The sequence below is a fragment of the Mirounga leonina genome, unplaced genomic scaffold, assembly GCF_011800145.1.
Source record: "Mirounga leonina isolate KUSES-001 unplaced genomic scaffold, KU_Mleo_1.0 Mir_95, whole genome shotgun sequence".
Lineage (NCBI taxonomy): Eukaryota > Metazoa > Chordata > Mammalia > Carnivora > Phocidae > Mirounga > Mirounga leonina.
Genome location: NW_023270865.1, coordinates 15,065,851 through 15,083,903, shown reverse-complemented (window position 1 = coordinate 15,083,903; position 18,053 = coordinate 15,065,851). Strand labels below are relative to the sequence as shown.

Sequence of the window (18,053 nt, the reverse complement as noted above, 5' to 3'; positions counted from 1 at the left end):
TTGTCCACCCTTCAATTCATTAACCCTGTGAATAATTTTTATGCTTTTTAAAATGTCCTTCCTCATTTCTTTCTTTGTATCTTCCTTCCTTCCTTCTTCCTTTAATGCTATACAAAGCAAGTGTGGAACTAAATTGATAAAGATAGATTTTTTTTTTCTTTTTTACACACCAGTGGAATGGGTTTGCTCTCATTTTGTTTAGGCTATTTACATGTAAAATCTCTCATGAGTGAGAATGTCTGGTATTGATATCGACAGGTCACAAGCCACAGAAAACAAGCTTTCGAGTATTTTCTCCTTCCTCCGTTTTCTGGGAAAAAGATGTATAGGACTGAAATTACCTGTTTCTTTAACTTTAGGTAAAATAATCTAGACGTGATTTTCTTTTTTTTTTTTTTGCTTTAGAAAAATTATGTTTTAAATGAAATTTGATTTTCTTTAGTTACTGTAGTACTCCTCAGATTTTCTATTCCTTTTAGAGCCACCTATGGCATTTTTTTTTTAAAGATTTTATTTATTTATTTGAGAGAGAGACTGAGATAGAGAGATCATGAGAGGGGGGAGGGTCAGAGGGAGAAGCAGACTCCCTGCCGAGCAGGGAGCCCGATGCGGGACTCGATCCCGGGACTCCAGGATCACGACCTGAGCCGAAGGCAGTCGCTTAACCAACTGAGCCACCCAGGTGCCCCTGGCATTTTTTATTCCATCCATATTCTTACTAGTTTTAGTATCTTCGGTATATGTCTATGTATATCCATACCCACTTTTTTCAAATATAACTTCTCATGTTCTACTTTGATAAATTGATAAATTTATCTAGATTTTATGTCTTTTGTTTTAGTAATACTTTTTAAAATTAATCTATTTTAATTTGGGATTTTTAAAAAATAATGACAGAAACATCAGCAATAAAAATATACATATTTAATTTTCCCATTATTAATTCTGCATTTATAGCTTTAACATGTAAAATAAACTAAACATTTGCCTTTTCCTCACATTTCAGAACTAATAAACTTACTGAAAAATGGAAAGACTGTGTTTAAGAGTTATTTAAGGTGTTATTTATAATATTTTGCTATCTGCCAGAATTATATATTAATTCTGTTATGTTCTGATTTCAATTATTATTTCTCCCCATGTATGACTTAACATCACACACTGCATGCATTTTTTTCTATAAGAAGAAAGTTATTCTTTGTGCAAAAATGGTAATTCTTTATTTTCTCCAAGTCTATTTAAATTTGAAAACTCAAACTTTTTAAAGATTATGTAATTTTTTTTACCAACTGCTATGCTTTTCTTAAATTAACGATGAAACCAATTGTTGATCCCTTAGACTCTGACAGCATACAATGAACTCTGACAACTCCCCCCCCCAGTTCCTGAATAACATGTAATTTCCTTGATATGACAAAATATCATTTTAGCATTCATGTCATGCCTTGGTGTTCATTTTTCATTTTTCTGTAAGTTAGCGAGTTCTAGCAAAGAGTGCCATCATAAAGTTTTTTGCCAAAAGTCCTGTTGTAGCATATGGAGCCAGTGACAAGCTACAGTATTAAGGAGATTTGTTTTAAACCAAGCCTCTAAAGTGTGCATGGAAATACTAAATATATCCCTGCATGTTTTGCAGACAATCCTGGTTTGCTGAGCCATGTCACAGTGGGTATTAGAGTTCTGGATGTCAATGACAACCCACCCGAACTTGCCAGGGAATATGATATTGTTGTCTGTGAAAATTCAAAACCTGGCCAGGTAAGTTAATTGTTTCCTTACTATCATTGGAATGGGAGAAAAACAAGCAGCTCTATTTCTATTATTTTAGGTATAATCCTCAAAATCCCTCAATATTATTTTTGTGCTCAGTGAAAATAATTTTATAAAGCTTTAAGTACAAATAGATTTCTTTGAGAATCGTTGAAAATAAATTTTCTCCAGAACCCAAATGTAAATCAAAAAATGAACTCATTAATACATACATTCATCATACCAATAAAACTATATTGAATGCTTTGTGTGAAGCCTTGTATTAAATGAGGAGGAAACTGTGAACTTTCTTGTCCTGTGACATTGTACTATAGTTTTGCAAGATGTTACCAGTGGGGGAAACTGGGTACATAGCATCTCTCTATATTTCTTACAACTGTATATGAATCTATAATTATAAAAAAATAGAAAATTTAATTAAAAGTAAAAACATTTTTAAAAGATATAGTACCTTAAAAAGAGTAATATCAAAAGCTAATTTTTCATCCAAGAAAGATAAAACCCAGGGGCACCTGGGTGGCCCAGGCAGTTGAGCATCCACTCTTGGTTTCAGCTGGGGTTGTGATCTCAAGATGGCGGAATCAAGCCCCCCTAGACAGGCTCTGCACTAAGCATGGAGTCTGCTTGGACTCTTTCCCTCTTCTTCTCTGTCCCCATTTTGCTCCTCCCCCCTCCCCCTACTTGCTCATGCACACACATGTCCATGCTCTCTCTCTCAAATTAATAAATAAAATCTTAAAAAAAAGAAAGATAAGACCCAGAAAACAATGGAAAGATAAATTCCCAACAGTTGCAAGATAATAACTGACAATCATGAATTTTTTTTTCTACCAAAATATCCCTCAACAACAGACCAGAAAATCTCAGAGTTAAGCCAACAAAAATGTGAAAATCTCTTACCATAAGGTACACTCTAGAGCTTTTATTGGGTAAAAAAGAAAAATAATTACACTGGCAGCCTGGAGTCATAAGGAACCTTCAAAACAAACACAATCAATAAATATATTCATAAAAACTAAATCATTAATGAATAAATAGAAATCAAAGGAACATTTTCCAGAGTTTAAAATAGACGTAATATACATGGCAACAAGAGATCATAAGTTAGAAAGACAAATGAAGTTAAATGAAGTTAAAATATTCTAAACTCTTTTAATTTAAGTTTTGGTTCCTTAAAATTTTAGAAATTTGGCCTCTTAAAATTTGAGCATTTCTAAGAAATGATTTATGTGACATTGACAAATGCTTTCTTCATCTCTAAAATAAAGAAAATTGTTGGAATTTCAGGGCCCTTCCAAGCATGAAATTTTATGAGTATATGAGTAGATGAGTCTCGAATTCCTTTAAATGTGGATTACTTTATTCTCCTCACATGGGAAGCCATTCCGTTTTTTAGAGAAGGCTAAATTTGTGACAAAAATGTATCTTTATCTTCTGGGTCCCATTTACCATTTATATAGTATTTTTCTTTTCTTCAGAGAACAAGACTTAGCACCCCTAAGATCTAATGTATATCGATTTATTTATGTGATTATGGTTATTATCCTTTGAAAACTATATTCATAGTTAGCATCATTGTTGTCTTTAATATTGTATGATTTTAGGTGTCACATTAAGATACTTGGGTTCTTTATATTGCTTAAGTATCTGTTTCTCTAAACATTTGTTTTATCAAAATGAATTAAAACTTTTTACTGAGGGAATGAAAAGCCATTTGAAAATATTGTTTATCGCACTCTTATTTAAACAAACCATTGCCAAACTGTGTGGCCATTTTTTATGATTAACCTATTACAAGGGAAATGATCTGAATCTTTCTATTGTTTAATTTTGCCACCTTTGGTTCATTTAACTTTTTGTTTGTAGCATTTCTGGATAAACTTTGTGTATTTTGATGCAGAGTAGGGATAGGGAACTCTAAATAATGATTTGTGAAATAGGTTTTCTGAAGCATATTTGTATTGCCCAGCTGTACAATGTCTCCTCTTTCTATAACGATTGCTTTTAGAATTATAGATATATTTATTATGGATGCTGTGCATCTAAATATAACAGCACGTGACCATGGCAGAGAGACGTGTCTTTTGTGAAGCAGAGGTTTAAACCCCATATAACAGCAAAGTTCACATTGAATCAGGTATCAATGCACCTGAACTGCAACAATATATTTCTCTGAGTTAATAAATTTTCCTGTTCTGAAAAAAAAATCTTTTAAGTACCTTGCATGAAAGAAATATTAAGAAGAAAATCATGCATGCATGAAATTTGAAGTCAGTTCCCAAAGTAAAGTGAATTCATAATAAATGAGATGGTTCTACATGTAGAAACTGAAATATAAATGACGGAAATGTTTTCTATCTTATTTATATTGACTTTCCCCTCTGTGTGTGTGTGTGTGTGTGTGTTTCATTACAAAGTAAACTTAGGAAGCATAACATATATTTAAAAAATTGTATCACCTAATACCAGCATACCTGGTGTTCATCACATCTAATTATTAATAATAAACTTTGTATGAAAAAAATACCTAGATCAGTAGAGATTTTACATCAAGATTTTACAAAGGTCAACTCATTGAACCAACAGAAGTTAGTGTTATTATTAAATAAATTTATGATCCCACTTGAGATTATATTATAAACAAATTCATTGATTAATTAAGAAGATACAGTGTGTTCCATAGAATATTCTCTTTTTTTTTTAATTTTATTTATTCACTGGAGAGGCAGAGAGAGAGGGCACAAGAGGGGGGTGGGGCAGAGGGAGAAGCAGACTCCCCACTGAGCAGGGAACCCTATGCAGGACTCGATCCCAAGACCCTGGGATCATGACCTGAGCCAAAGGCAGACTTTTAACCAACTGAGCCACCCAGACACCCCTAGAATATTCTTTTAATTTAAATGTTTAGTTAGGACTAGCCCATTTACCTAACAGAAGACTACATTATTTGTATATATCTGTGACACTGACTAGTTTGATGTTTTCCCCCTTTAATAAAGTACTCAAGAAGTAATAGACCATAGAAAAAACATTTAAACAGGGTGATACATTTATTTGGTGAAATAAATACAGAATTGATTCTAATTAGTTTCTGCTAAAAGTGAATCGTTATTCATGGGTATTACCAAAATTACCATGGGCAATAATTACCATAATTTTTGGTAATTATTTATAAATACCAACTATCAATTTGGATTCCCTCCCGCCTTTAGTAGACTAAATCTGTGACTGTGTTTTTCTCAGGTCTTTCAAAATAATCAAACACTTTATGCACAAATTACATAATATGCACATGATAGAAAACATCTAAGTTCAGTTAGAAAGATTGAGAGACAGAAAATAAATTGTTATGGATTGTACATCATCAACAATTTACACAAATGGAGGGCACAGGTAGCACAGTGTAGATAAATCATAACTGACAAAAGCATAGAAAATACTGATGACGTATACATGGCACTTATCTAGATATTTGCCAGAAGCTTACATCTTTTCAAAATCACAGACATGTTCACTTCTGAGGTGATTTTCCTAATAAAAGTCTAGGGAAACAAAAAATGGAAATCTATCTCCTACTGAAAGAGAAAAGGTGATTAGTAAACAGAAAAATTGAATATACCATTCCCTAATAAGAGGCTGTCTCTGAGTTCTAGATAAAAGCTGAGCAACATTCTAGGTTTTTGGAAGCATTTTTCAGAGCATTATCGAAGAATAAGTATGGATGCATGAGGAACATTCTTCAGGAATTCAAAACGAATGGTTGACTCTTAAGCAAAACATGGCAATCAGCTCATCTTTTGCTATGGACACGAGATCAAGAAGTTTTTAAGAAAGATAAATTTGCCATTGGGATGCCTGGGTGGCTCAGTCGGTTAAGCGGCTGCCTTTGGCCCAGGTCATGATCCCAGGGTCCTGGGATCGAGTCCCACGTCGGGCTCCTTGCTCAGCAGGGAACCTGCTTCTCCCCCTCTCTCCCTCTGCTTGTGCTCTCTCTGTCAAATAAATAAAATCTTAAAAAAAAAAAAAAAGAAAGATAAATTTGCCATGAGTGAGCTTCCTAGTAAATTCAGATTTGAAATTACCTGTATAAAAATGGAAAGTATATTTTATTAATGATAACAGTAAAACAGTAAAGATATAATATAAATTATATCAGTGTTTAACAAATAGAATAAGCTTGTTTGTAAAAAGTTAAAACGGGAAGGAAATAATTGTCCCAAATTAGTAATAACAGGAAATATAAAATAATTTAGTTGATTTAAATAAATTGTTCTCTGCCAATCTCTTCCAAAATCACATTCTAAGATAAGAAGTGAATTTGCAAACATATCAGTAGGTTATTAAGTATCATCGAGAAAATAGGATTGTGCATTGGAGAATGAAAATGAGCAAGGATTAGGGGAGATAGGACATTTATTTTTGAAAAAAAAAACTTGTATTTATTTTATTTAACCCTGAAAACAATCTTGAAAATTTGATATTTTTATTTCAGCTTTATGTTAAGTACCTGAAAACGTAGGTATTTTCCTCAGATTACACACTCTCTGAACTCTATGGAGCTTTTCACACTTGAGAAAAATTGTCAGATTGCTTCCAATTATCCATCAATTTATTCTCCTATCAAGTCAAAAATCAATAACAAGGGGGAAAAAAGGATCCATTCAGAGACCAGCTGTAATTTAAACAAAAAAGAAAGCAAACAACAAGGAGATATGTAGATTTTTCAGCTCATAAATTAATAGTGTGAAGGGAAGTAAAGAAGAGAAGAATGATAGAGACTTCTTGGGATATGTGGGGGCTGGGGGAAGTTTTACCTAAATTTCTTGCTGAGAAAGTACATTCTGAGCAATACAGAGCCATATGCAGATATGGATGAAATAGAACACTTCCATAGCCCAAAGCACTTTCTTCACTTCCCCTTTATGAAGACACATGTTTTTCTGGTCCTACTGTCACTGATGACTCCTTCTTAGTACTTTTACATTCATCTTCATCTCCCTGACCAACTAATGGATTCAATGCATGGATAGGAATTTAGCTTTTAACTGTTGTACATATTGGTATATTATTTCACTTGGAAAAGATTGAAATGGCATGAAATTGAGTAAGATGTTTTTAGAAATCATAGCAATTTTTGAAATGAACACACTATATTTCACATGCAGGAAACACTCTCTTTTTTAAGATTTTATTTATTTATTTGAGAGAGACAAAGCATGAGCAGAGGGGCAGGGTGCAGAGGAGGGGCAGAGAGAGAGGGAGAAGCAGGCTCCCTGCTGGGCAGGGAGCCCAATGCACAGGGATCCCAGGACTCTGGGATCATGACCTGAGCCGAAGGCATACGCCTAACCACCTGAACACCAAGGTGCCCCAGGAAACATTCTTTTTATGGCTTCCTTTCCTCTCTTTCTTTTAATTTCTCTAAGGAAGGGCTAGGAAAAGGACACCTAAGCATTAGGATACTAATTTTTAAAAGAGGAAAATATTATCTTGCATATTAGTTTGGATATTTCCTAAGACTGTAATGGCTACCACTGTTGAAATTTGTGTTCTGTTCATAAGCCACCTGGAATATTTCATGTATATATTCTAACTTCCTCTGCTCCATAATGTGCATAGTCCGAATTTTAGAATTATTTTCTCTCAACCACTGTATATGAGAAGTATTCCATAAAACTGTGAGTAGTCTGGCTTTGCTTCTGGCACTATTTTAACAGTTTGGGGGCACATCACAGTTCTTTGGGGTCTCACATTCCTAATCTTAGCTATGTTAAAATAGAGGGGCTAGGTCATGCTCTCAAAGGTCCCCTAAACAGTAAAAATATTATGACTCCACTGTTTTTGCATTTACTTACTGAAAACAACATACACTGCAAAGCTGTTCTACACGAACACTAGGATATTTATATTTGTACAAACAATACTTCCTGTTTCCTCAAACAGGTGTTCTTATAACATCTTGCAGCTAATTGGCCCCAAGGTACTGTGGGTGATAAAGAAAAAAAAATTAAATGCTTGTGCTACCCTAAAAAATAAAGTGTGGATGATTATAAATTGTTCCATAACGTGTTTCCTAAAATCTCATGTAAGAACAAACCAGTTAGCTGGGACATTTATTACTTGGATTTGAAAAGACTCAAGGTGGATAAAGGGGACTTTTAAAAATCCTTTTGTGATGGTAATTAAAAATGCTATAATATAATTATAATCAAAGGAATAAGCCAAATTAAGTTTCCAATTTAGTCTTTGCTTTTTCTCTTCAGGTAATTCATACCATCAGTGCCACGGATAAAGATGATTTTGCAAATGGACCAAGGTTTAACTACTTTCTTGATGAACACCTATCTATAAACCCAAACTTCACTCTGAAGGACAATGAAGGTGAACATGATTTACATACACTTTTTAATCTATGTGATATCTGTTTTGACTTCATGTGGAATAGGCCTGAGCAGTTTTGCTTTATTCATACATACCCATGAACAGCTTGCAAATCAGCATTCAAAGTCAGTTTGATGTTAATGTATTATGATCTGTGAATAGCTTGTATTTAAAATTGAGCCATATGTACAAATAACTTTCATTGAGTTTATTCAGAAGCATCCCTTTAAACAAGAAATGTACATGTGATATGCTCTTGGGCAAATTTTAAGAGAAATCTTAGCTGACAAACATGTTTATGAGAGCTGCTTGCAATTGCTAGGAGGTAGAAAAATTTTAAATTAGGAAAAATGAAAAATATGTCCTAGGGACAGTTAAGAAAGGAAATTCAGTGTTTGAACTCATCTTGCATTAGCAAGGCTATCAAGATGTGGTGTACAAATTATATTTCCTCTTATTATGAATATTTTTCAAAATATGGGTATAAAATATGCATAATTGCAGAATATTGTAGAAATTTTGAATTACTTTTGTTTAAACTTCTGTATTGTGTGGGGGAAAAAAGAACACCATAATTTAGTAACTAGAGAAGAGTCTCATGTTTTAGATTCCCTATTTGGTAGATTTCTCAAGGTTGTATAAAACTCCACTTTGCTGTAAAGGAAACATTGAATCAGTCAATGTGTGCAATGTTCTGATTTGTATCAACTTTCTTCTTCCCCAAAACTATCTTTGATCACTTTTATCTGAATATGCTGTTATTTGGGATTTAACATTTGCCTCAGAATCCTATGAGAGAAACAATAGTGCATTCATTTAGGAGTAACATTTAATTCTTTAATTCCCTCTCTGTACCCTTCAGGGAGATGTATTTTCAAATATATATATATATATATATATATATATATATACACTAAATGTCAACTCACTAAAACATTATGTCCATTTTTCCTAAGCTTCTTTAAATTATCATAACAAGGATACCAAATTGTACATGTGGCCATAACAAAGTTTATATGAAAATAAAAAGCTGCTTGTTTGTCTCTCTCATTTTAACTGCCCTATGGTCAGCTTTACCTATGGAAATACATATTTGTGCGTGTTTGTGTATGACAAATTGTATTAATTGATTGCTATATATTTATGTACATTTGAACGTCCCATTCTACAATCCCAAATACATTTAATGTAATTGTGTGAAATATGTAAAAAAAAACCAACTCTATTCATATTTCCCATATTTCAGATAGTTACATAATTTGGAGAACACTCAACTTTTTGCCTTAGTAGATTTTATCTAGATCCCTATATTTATATTTCAGTTGTTTCTTTTTCCATTCTGATAAGGATTTTATTTTACATTTTTTTTAAAGATTTTATTTATTTATTTGACAGAGAGAGACACAGCGAGAGAAGGAACACAAGGCAGTGGGAGTGGGAGGAGAAACAGGCTTCCTGCGGAGCAGGGAGCCCGATGCGGGGCTCGATCCCATGACCCTGGGATCATGACCTGAGCTGAAGGCGGACGCCTAACGACTGAGCCACCCAGGCGCCCCTTTATTTTACATTTTTTAAGTAATTTTAATTTGATATTATCATGAAAATTTGACTTGGATTTAAAGGTGTATTATATTCAAGTTATTTAACCTATGTAAGTAAAATAGAAACAAGAAAATTTTACTATTGTTGAGACCCACTCAGTGACTATATAAAAGTTCTTTATATAAAATTTTTATATCTGGAATTTGTGAATTTAATGAATGGATATACTCAAAAGGGCTTAATTCAATTGTTTGACATCACTAGTGCTGGGAGCTCATTTTAAGGAATTCCCCTCAAACATATGCACACTTTTAAAAGGGTTTATGATGCTGATGTGAATTTTTTAACCTTTGTTTTAACCATAACTATGAATGCTTAAACCAGCTATACTATGTCAAGTATGTGAGGCCTATGGACAGTTGAGTAGGGATAAAGATGTTTTAATCCATTTGTAAGACTGTTTTAAAAAATATTGGGAATTGATAAAATTATAAATAACACGGGAAAATTTCTTTTGAATAGGTAACAACAATTTCTAGAAAAGATTCAAATGTACAGCTGAAAGCATGTGCTTATACAAGCAGGCTTAATTATGCTAGGTAAGCCAAGCCACCTAACTTTCCGAGCTCAGTTTGTATATCCATAAATTAGGGTTTAAAATACCCACTTTAGGAGTGCCTGGGTGGACTCAGTCGGTTAAGTGTACGACTCTTGGTTTTGGCTCAGGTCATGATCTCAGGGTTGTGAGATTGAGCCCCACGTAGATCTCCACGATGGGCATGGAGTCTGCTTGAGATTCTCTCTCTCCATCTCCCTCTTCTTTTGCCCCTCTGCTCCCTAAAAAACTAAATAAATAAAATAAATAAAATAAAATACTTACTTTGGAACATTGGGAGAATTAATCATACCATATATAAAGATGGCCTTTTCTCTAAACACATGGCAGCTAGAGGTAGTAATATGTAAAGATGAGATTAAAAATGGAATAGCCATACCAAAATGAATACACTCATACAAATATATGGACCCTTATGAGGAACATAAATACCAAAACCAAGCACAAAATTAAATCTATACTTGGATATGACAATTTAAAACTGTTAAGCATCAAAGATAAGGAGGAAGAATTTTATACTATCAAAAAGAAAATGCAAAATAATTAAAAAGCAATGATAATTAGATTTTTAAATGATTTTTTTAGAGAGCGAGCGTGGGGCAGGAGGGAGGGAGGACCAGAGGGAGAGGGAGAGAGAGTCTTAAGCAGACTCTGTGCTGAGTGTGGAGCCTGATGGGGGCTCAATCTCACCACCCAGAGATCATGACCTGAGCCAAAACCAACAGTCAGTTGTTTAATCGACTTACCACCCAGGCGCCCCAATAACTAGATTCCTGGTTAAAAAACAATAGATGGCAGAAGTTGATAAAAATCATCTGCTCAAAATGCTGATGAAAAATAATTTGCTATTATCAACCTTCTCTAGAGTTAGTTAAAAATAGTAAGCTATCAGGAATCAAGGAAGACTCATTATTAACCAATGTACAAAAATAAGCTTTTTACTTTTAGCTACTGATGTTTTGGCAAATATTGTATCAATCTTTGTTTTCAGGATCTCTGCGGAATATAATAAGAAAAAAATGTGTAATTAGGTTTCATTTCATATGTTAAAACTTGAAGAGTAAACACTAAATTAACAGCATGAAAATCTGTTTTCCAAAGCAAGGAATGATTTCCAGAAAATTAAATAATAAAACTTATTTTATCAATAGATCAGAAGACCAGAAAGGAGAATAAAAGATGTAAAGTCAAAGCATAGAAAATGAAAGAAGAAAGTAGAAATTCATTCAAACATACTGTGGCCATTATCAGATTGAATATCATTTTTAATCAAAGCTATATCATATTTAAATATATGTAAATACACACACACACACACATATATATGCTGCTTAGATGAAATACACCAAATTCAAATGATATAGAAAGTTTGATATAAAAAGTTAGAAATACTTAGCCTATTGCTTCAAAAGAAACAACTATTGCTGGAAAAAAAAAAAAAAATCCCAAACCTGGTGTCTTAAAATATCTTTATTTAGGTCACATTTCTAAGAATGAGTGATTTCTGATAGGTTTGTCTAAGCAATTCTTCTGATCTCAGGATGACTTCAGGCCCTACAAATAATCAGCATTGTACAGAATGTTCTCAATTCAAAAAGAAAAAAAGAACAATAATAAGTAGAAACAAAACACAAGATTATCCTTGTTAATGATGAAATTGTCTATATGAAAATTTAAGAGAATCTTAAATTTTAAAGCACCTTCAGTAATAATGAGATACTTTGCCAAATTTTTGGAATGCTAATTAAATCCCTCAAAATGGATAGATTTTCTATATTTAAAAAAATATGAATAGGTAGTAAATCAGGTACAATTTAAAATGGCAAAAATGAATCAAATAAATTAGCCCAAAACCTTTCTAAAATCATTAGAGGAAAACAAATCCAATGTATAATGTTCAAGTTTACCCTATGTAAAGAGCAATGTTACTGAAAATATAAAACCATGCAAGAAAAATAATATATTTACCAAATTAGTGAATCAGAGCAATCAGATTTTCATATTAATCTATAAAATAAATATAATTTTAATGATAAACTGAATTTAGTAATCTGTTAATAAAATGCAAATAGCAAAGCATTAAGAAAAGCAAGAATGTATTAAAAAGAAGATGAAGGAGATATATAGTTAGCAGAAAGAGAAGAAAAGAGGGCATATGCTAACAGCTATCAAGACATTATAAAGATGAATGTAGTGAGTGTAAACCCAGACAGTTGGATTTTTTTTCTTTTTTTTTTTGTAATACAAGTGCATGACTTAACACTTCCATTGCCAAGGCATCCACTTCAAAGAGGCACCTACTTCAAAGGGGAATTCACTTCAAAGAGGGCTAGCTGGAAAAACACATTTCCAGCCATAGGACTAGATAAAGATCCAGGCCTCTTCCCCTGTCCCCTGAGACTCTTTGTTTTAGAGCTCTTAATTGGTTTTGATAACTAATCATTTGGGCCTTCTCTCTCTCTCTCTCCTTGTTTTTTAAATTCCCATTTATATGTTTTAAATTCATTGATGGAGTGAGCCCCCAAAACCATAGGACCCACCCTTGACCCCAATAACAGCAGAACTTCAAGCCCCCCCCCCCCATTCTCTTTCTCTCTACCCTCCATGTCTTTGTGTGGACCCAGATGTGCCATGTGATTTTCCAGGACATGTGAGTAAAAAGCCTTTTTTCCAAAGTTTCCTGATAGTTATTGCTGAAGAGTGTCTTGCAATCATAATAAGAATCACAAGCACTGGTATAACCACAATATTGGTTATTAATAGTCTGAAACCAGCACAAAACAATGAAGTACTCCTTAAATATGGTAGGAGTACAGAAATAGATAAGGAGAAGAGGAGAACGAATGGAGGGGACTGAAATGAAATGATTAGATAACAAAATCTATATATAAATATATGAACTTGATAGAAGACAAAGGTAGCATTTCTAACCATTGTGGAAAGGGTAATCCAAAGAGTATATAGAATTGGATCAACTGTTTATATATCTAGAGAAACTAAAATTAGAATCTCTCAAATACATGCACAAAAATAAATTATATTAAAGAACTACTTGTACAAGCAATATTTTGAGAAATTTAGAAGAAAATAAGGTGAACAAATTTTATATAATGGGGTAGAAGAGGATTTTTGTATAAAAGATACAAATAGCACATTCATAAAACAGTAAACAATGTGATAATATTGCATCAAATGATTTCTAAACAAAACTTACAAACAGGTTATAACCTGGGGTAAGATATAGCAATACTTATAAATGAGTAAGGATTAGTGTCATGAATATATTTACAAAACAAAATAAACATTCTAAATAGGAAACAAAATAGTTAAAGGATATAAATAAGTAATTAAGAGAAGAGGAATAATAAAATAGTAAATAAACCTATGAACATATGAACATGTGTTCAAAGCTATTAATGATCTTACACATAAACATAAGAAGACAATAACAAAAATGTCACATGCATCCCATTAGTCAAAAATAAAAACAAAATCTGGGAATGTCAGCGGTTCAGCAACCAAGTAGTCATTGAAGATGTATAATAAGAGCCTTCACACCTTTATGTTGACATTGTACCTTACCTACATGGTAAGCAGTGAGTCTTGACCCAAATTCATGGATGCTGGCACAAGGCTCTTTATTCCCGGGTCAGGGATGAATGCTTCATTTCTCACGGCATGGGAAGCAGTATGAACTTCATGTTTTTTCTGATTCCTCTAACCCCAAAGTCTCAGAGAGTGACATGGAGTGGCCCAGGTGCATGGTATGCACATAGTGGGTTTGCTTCACAGCAGAGGAGCCTTAAACTAGGGCATTCCCAATATTCTATAATGGGCTGCAAGGAAATTCGGTTGGACTTTGCCCCAGAGGTTGTCCTTACATGTATATAATGGGCTGATAAATAAACCTGCCCTCTGCTCTGGAAGGAGGCCCTCTGGCCATCTTGTAGCACTATCTTCTGTGTTCTGAATGAGAGTCCATGCTGCATGCTGCGACATGAGTAATCAAGTCCTTTGTATCTGACCCAGGAGCCTTGTATCTTCTGGCAGCATCCATAAATCTGTAGCAGACTAACCTGTTAGCACATGAGTCTGGTAAAATCTCAATCCCTCTTGACACATCGTTGGACTAATTCCTACTAAAAACTATTGTAAAAAAAAAACAAACAAACATTTATTATAACTCATTCATAAGTATATACTAATCTTATTCCAGAGACAAATACCTTAACCGTGTTTATGTCTGCAATCATATCATGTCACTAATGTCCTCATAGCAAGTCAGATCTTGGAGAACAAATGTCTCTGTGCATGTTCCATCCTACTTACATAAATTTTCTTTATTTGGAGCCTATTTTTCAGTATTCCCTGTGACATACACTGTGGGTGTATTAGTAGAAAACACCAGCATGCAGCTAATATTCTGCTCAAAGAAACAACAGTCCTAATAAAGGAAATATGTCCATTCAAAGAAAACATAGCCCAAACACCGACTGCTTTGGTTGATAGAAATTTTTTCTGTCCTTTCTTTCTTCCTATATTTCTTAAACATATTAATCTTAGCAATTCCACAATCATTGTCAACTACCTCTAGTGTCTCAATAAGACGACAGGTTTTTGTTTCTCATCAGGGACATTGGAGAGACAGTACTGGGACACATGGCCTTGTGTATTGATATGTCTAGTAAATTCTTGTTCGATGTCACATGTAGCTCACAGACCTAGGAGAGTCTCCACATGACAATGTGTTTCTTCAGGGAGTATTCACCATTTTCTCTGACAAGCAAGGAGAGAGGGGGATCATTTTTTTTTAAAGATTTTACTTATTTATTTATTTGAGAGAGAGAGAGAGAAACAGCATGAGAGGGGATAGGGTCAGAGGGAGAAGCAGGCTCTCCGCTGAGCCGGGAGCCTGATGTGGGACTCGATCCCAGGACTCCAGGATCATGACCTGAGCTGAAGGCAGTTGCTTAACCAACTGAGCCACCCAGATGCCCGGGAGAGGGGGATCATTACGTTAATCCAATCAGAGTTGAGCTAAATCAAGGTTGATTTGTAGTTTTGTTCAGATTCAATCTCTGCCCCATTGCTAAGACATGGCCCTCTAGGACTTTCAACTGGGGGCTTGTTTGTGTACTGGGACCATAGCCCCGCTCACTAACTATAACTATTACCTGTTCAATACAAAGAGAGGTCAAAGAAAAAAATCTCTTCTATGTATTCCAGGCCTTTTCCACTTAGAGTTTTACATTTTTGCTCAACTTGCAATTTAACTTCCAATTTAAACTTTTAATTTAACAAATGTCTTTAGGGAAAGTCAGCCATGTGTTTAAGGTCCTTCAATTTCCAATTTGACTGCAGGCGCAGGAGACTTCTGAAAGTTCTAGTTTCTCTGTCCCCAGGTTGGAATTCCATCTTCCCATTAGTTTTTAGTACAAGCAAATGGATTGTAGTCAGCAGCCCCCTGTTCATGTGCTTCCCCTCTCTGGAATCTTGCCCCATCCTGTTATCTTGCTTCAGCAGTTCCTGAATGCCCTTAAACAGATACTTCCTTGGAATGTTCAGGCTTTCTATCACTAAGAGTATCAGTCAGTCAAAAACCATTTTACCTAGACCTCCATTTTATAAAACAAGGACTGTTTGGCAATAGTTTTGTTAAATAGTTGGCATATAAACTGGACTCAGAAGAAAGGATGCTGTTCAGTAGTAACCTAATTATCATAGAGATGCTGGCTCCCTGGATGTTCACTGATATGCTGCAGATATTTATTCCTTAAAATTTAATTGAAATTGGGGCACCTGGGTGGCTCAGTTGTTAAACGTCTGCTTTCGGCTCAGGTCATGATCCCATGTCAGGCTCCCTGTTTGGTGGGAAGCCTGCTTCTCCCTCTCCCACTCCCCCTGCTTGTGCTCTCTCTCTCACAGTGTCTCTCTCTGTCAAATAAATAAATAAATAAAATCTTTAAAAAAAATAATTGAAATTGGTTCAGAACACCATCCTATATACTGAGCAAAACCAAGATCCTTTGCAAAATTTCTGAAAGTTGGATTGGGTAACAACATTGTCACTCCATGCCAGGTACCACCTCAACTGATTTTTTTGTACTTCTCTGGCTTTTGTTTGCCCTGTTACTCTCCCATGTCTGCTACATTCCTTCTCCCAAAGTACCACGTGCTCAAAGCATGCCCTAGTATCAAGAGTATGGGTGAACAGAGTACAGTGAAAAACAGCCCAGCTTAGCAGATAACTGAAAGGAATAGTAGATGAAAGCAATTGTAGCCTAAAAATAGATTTCAAACTCATTCTTCTAAATCTTTTGGGCCAACTTGGTACAGCTAAATAAACTTGGCCTGGGGATAGATCCAGAAAGTCACCCCCAGAGCACTGTGGCATTGAGATTCACAAGAAGATATTTAAATACTGGCCCAAATCTACTCACTACCCCTTATGATGTTGGAGAAATTGCTGGGAATCAGAGCTCAAAGAATTTCCCTAAGTGGAAGCATTACAAGGATCAAGTAGGTTGAAAGAGGCAGTTAGTGTATATTGGGATGCACTTACTACTAGAAAGAGAAAACAATACAGACTTTTTGAGTGGACACATGAAAACATTGCCAATTTAAAATTTCTGGTAAGATAAGAAAACTCAAATGGACACTGCTGAAAACTGAATTAGTAATCAGAAAGATGGAAGAAGAAGCAACACTGCCCAAGAGAACAGTGCTTTTCCCATATTCTCTCAAGGGACTTGAGAGGTGGGGTCCATGTCCTTGGGTACCTCCTGCTCTTGAGTCCCATGGCATTTTGCTACCTCTCCTGGTTTCTGTCATCTACCAAGCTTCAGTCACTTCCCTCTTTTCACCAAAGTCTGGGGAACCCTGACTCCATCCCCTCTGAATCATAACTGGAAAAAGTTAATGCCCTTAAGAGCAAATTGGCCAGCGCCTCAGCCACCCAACACCCAGTATCAAAGAGTCATCAGCCAAAGCAGATCCATTCTTTTTTTTTTAATGACAGATGGTTGTATGATAACTGGCATCTCCCTAATCACAGCCATTGTCATACTGTGGGCTCTCTCCCCATTTAGACTGTAAGATTCAGGAATACAAGGACTTTTGTCTGACTTATTTACCTGTTGTATTCCTAACTCCTGCCATGATGTATGACACAGAGGATATTTTAAGTAAATATCTTTTAAGCAAAATAAGATGGAAAAGCAGAAAAGAATGATTTAGAGGTAGATTCTGGAAATAGGTTGCCTCTATTTGAAACCTAGGTTCTCTGCTGATTATGTGTGAGACCAGTGCCAAGTCCTTATTCTCAGTGTATCTCAGTTTCTTCTTCTTTTTTTTATTTTATTATGTTATGTTAATCACCATATATTATATCATTGGTTTTTGATGTAGTGTTCCATGATTCATTGTTTGCATATAACACCCAGTGCTCCATTCAATATGTGCCCTCTTTAATACCCATCACCAGGCTAACCCATCCTCCCACCCACACCCCTCTAGAACCCTCAGTTTGTTTCTCAGAGTCCATAGTCTCTCATCATTCGTCTCCCCCTCCGATTCCCCCCCTTCCTTTTTCCCTTCCTGCTATCTTCTTCTCCTTCCCCTTCCCCTTCCCCTTCCTCCTCCTCCTCCTCCTCCTCCTCCCCTTCTTCTTCTTCTCCTTCTTCTTCTTCTTCTTCTTCTTCTTCTTCTTCTTCTTCTTCTTCTTCTTCTTCTTCTTCTTCTTCTT

General features: G+C 34.9%; 1 protein-coding gene across 5 annotated transcripts in view; it reads left to right on the top strand.

The window, feature by feature from the left end:
- Positions 1–18,053, top strand: part of CDH18 (cadherin 18) — a 318,946-nt gene that overhangs the window by 280,757 nt on the left and 20,136 nt on the right. For 3 of the 5 annotated variants that reach the window (XM_034998813.1, XM_034998816.1, XM_034998814.1), the window contains exons 8-9: positions 1,637–1,758; positions 8,034–8,151. The exons of 1 other annotated variant lie outside the window; for it this stretch is intronic. In XM_034998813.1, coding sequence (XP_034854704.1) covers positions 1,637–1,758; positions 8,034–8,151 — 240 coding nt within the window. Of the gene's footprint in view, positions 1–1,636; positions 1,759–8,001; positions 8,152–18,053 lie in introns of all 5 variants that reach the window. One more of the 5 variants, XM_034998812.1, reaches the window with a different exon arrangement.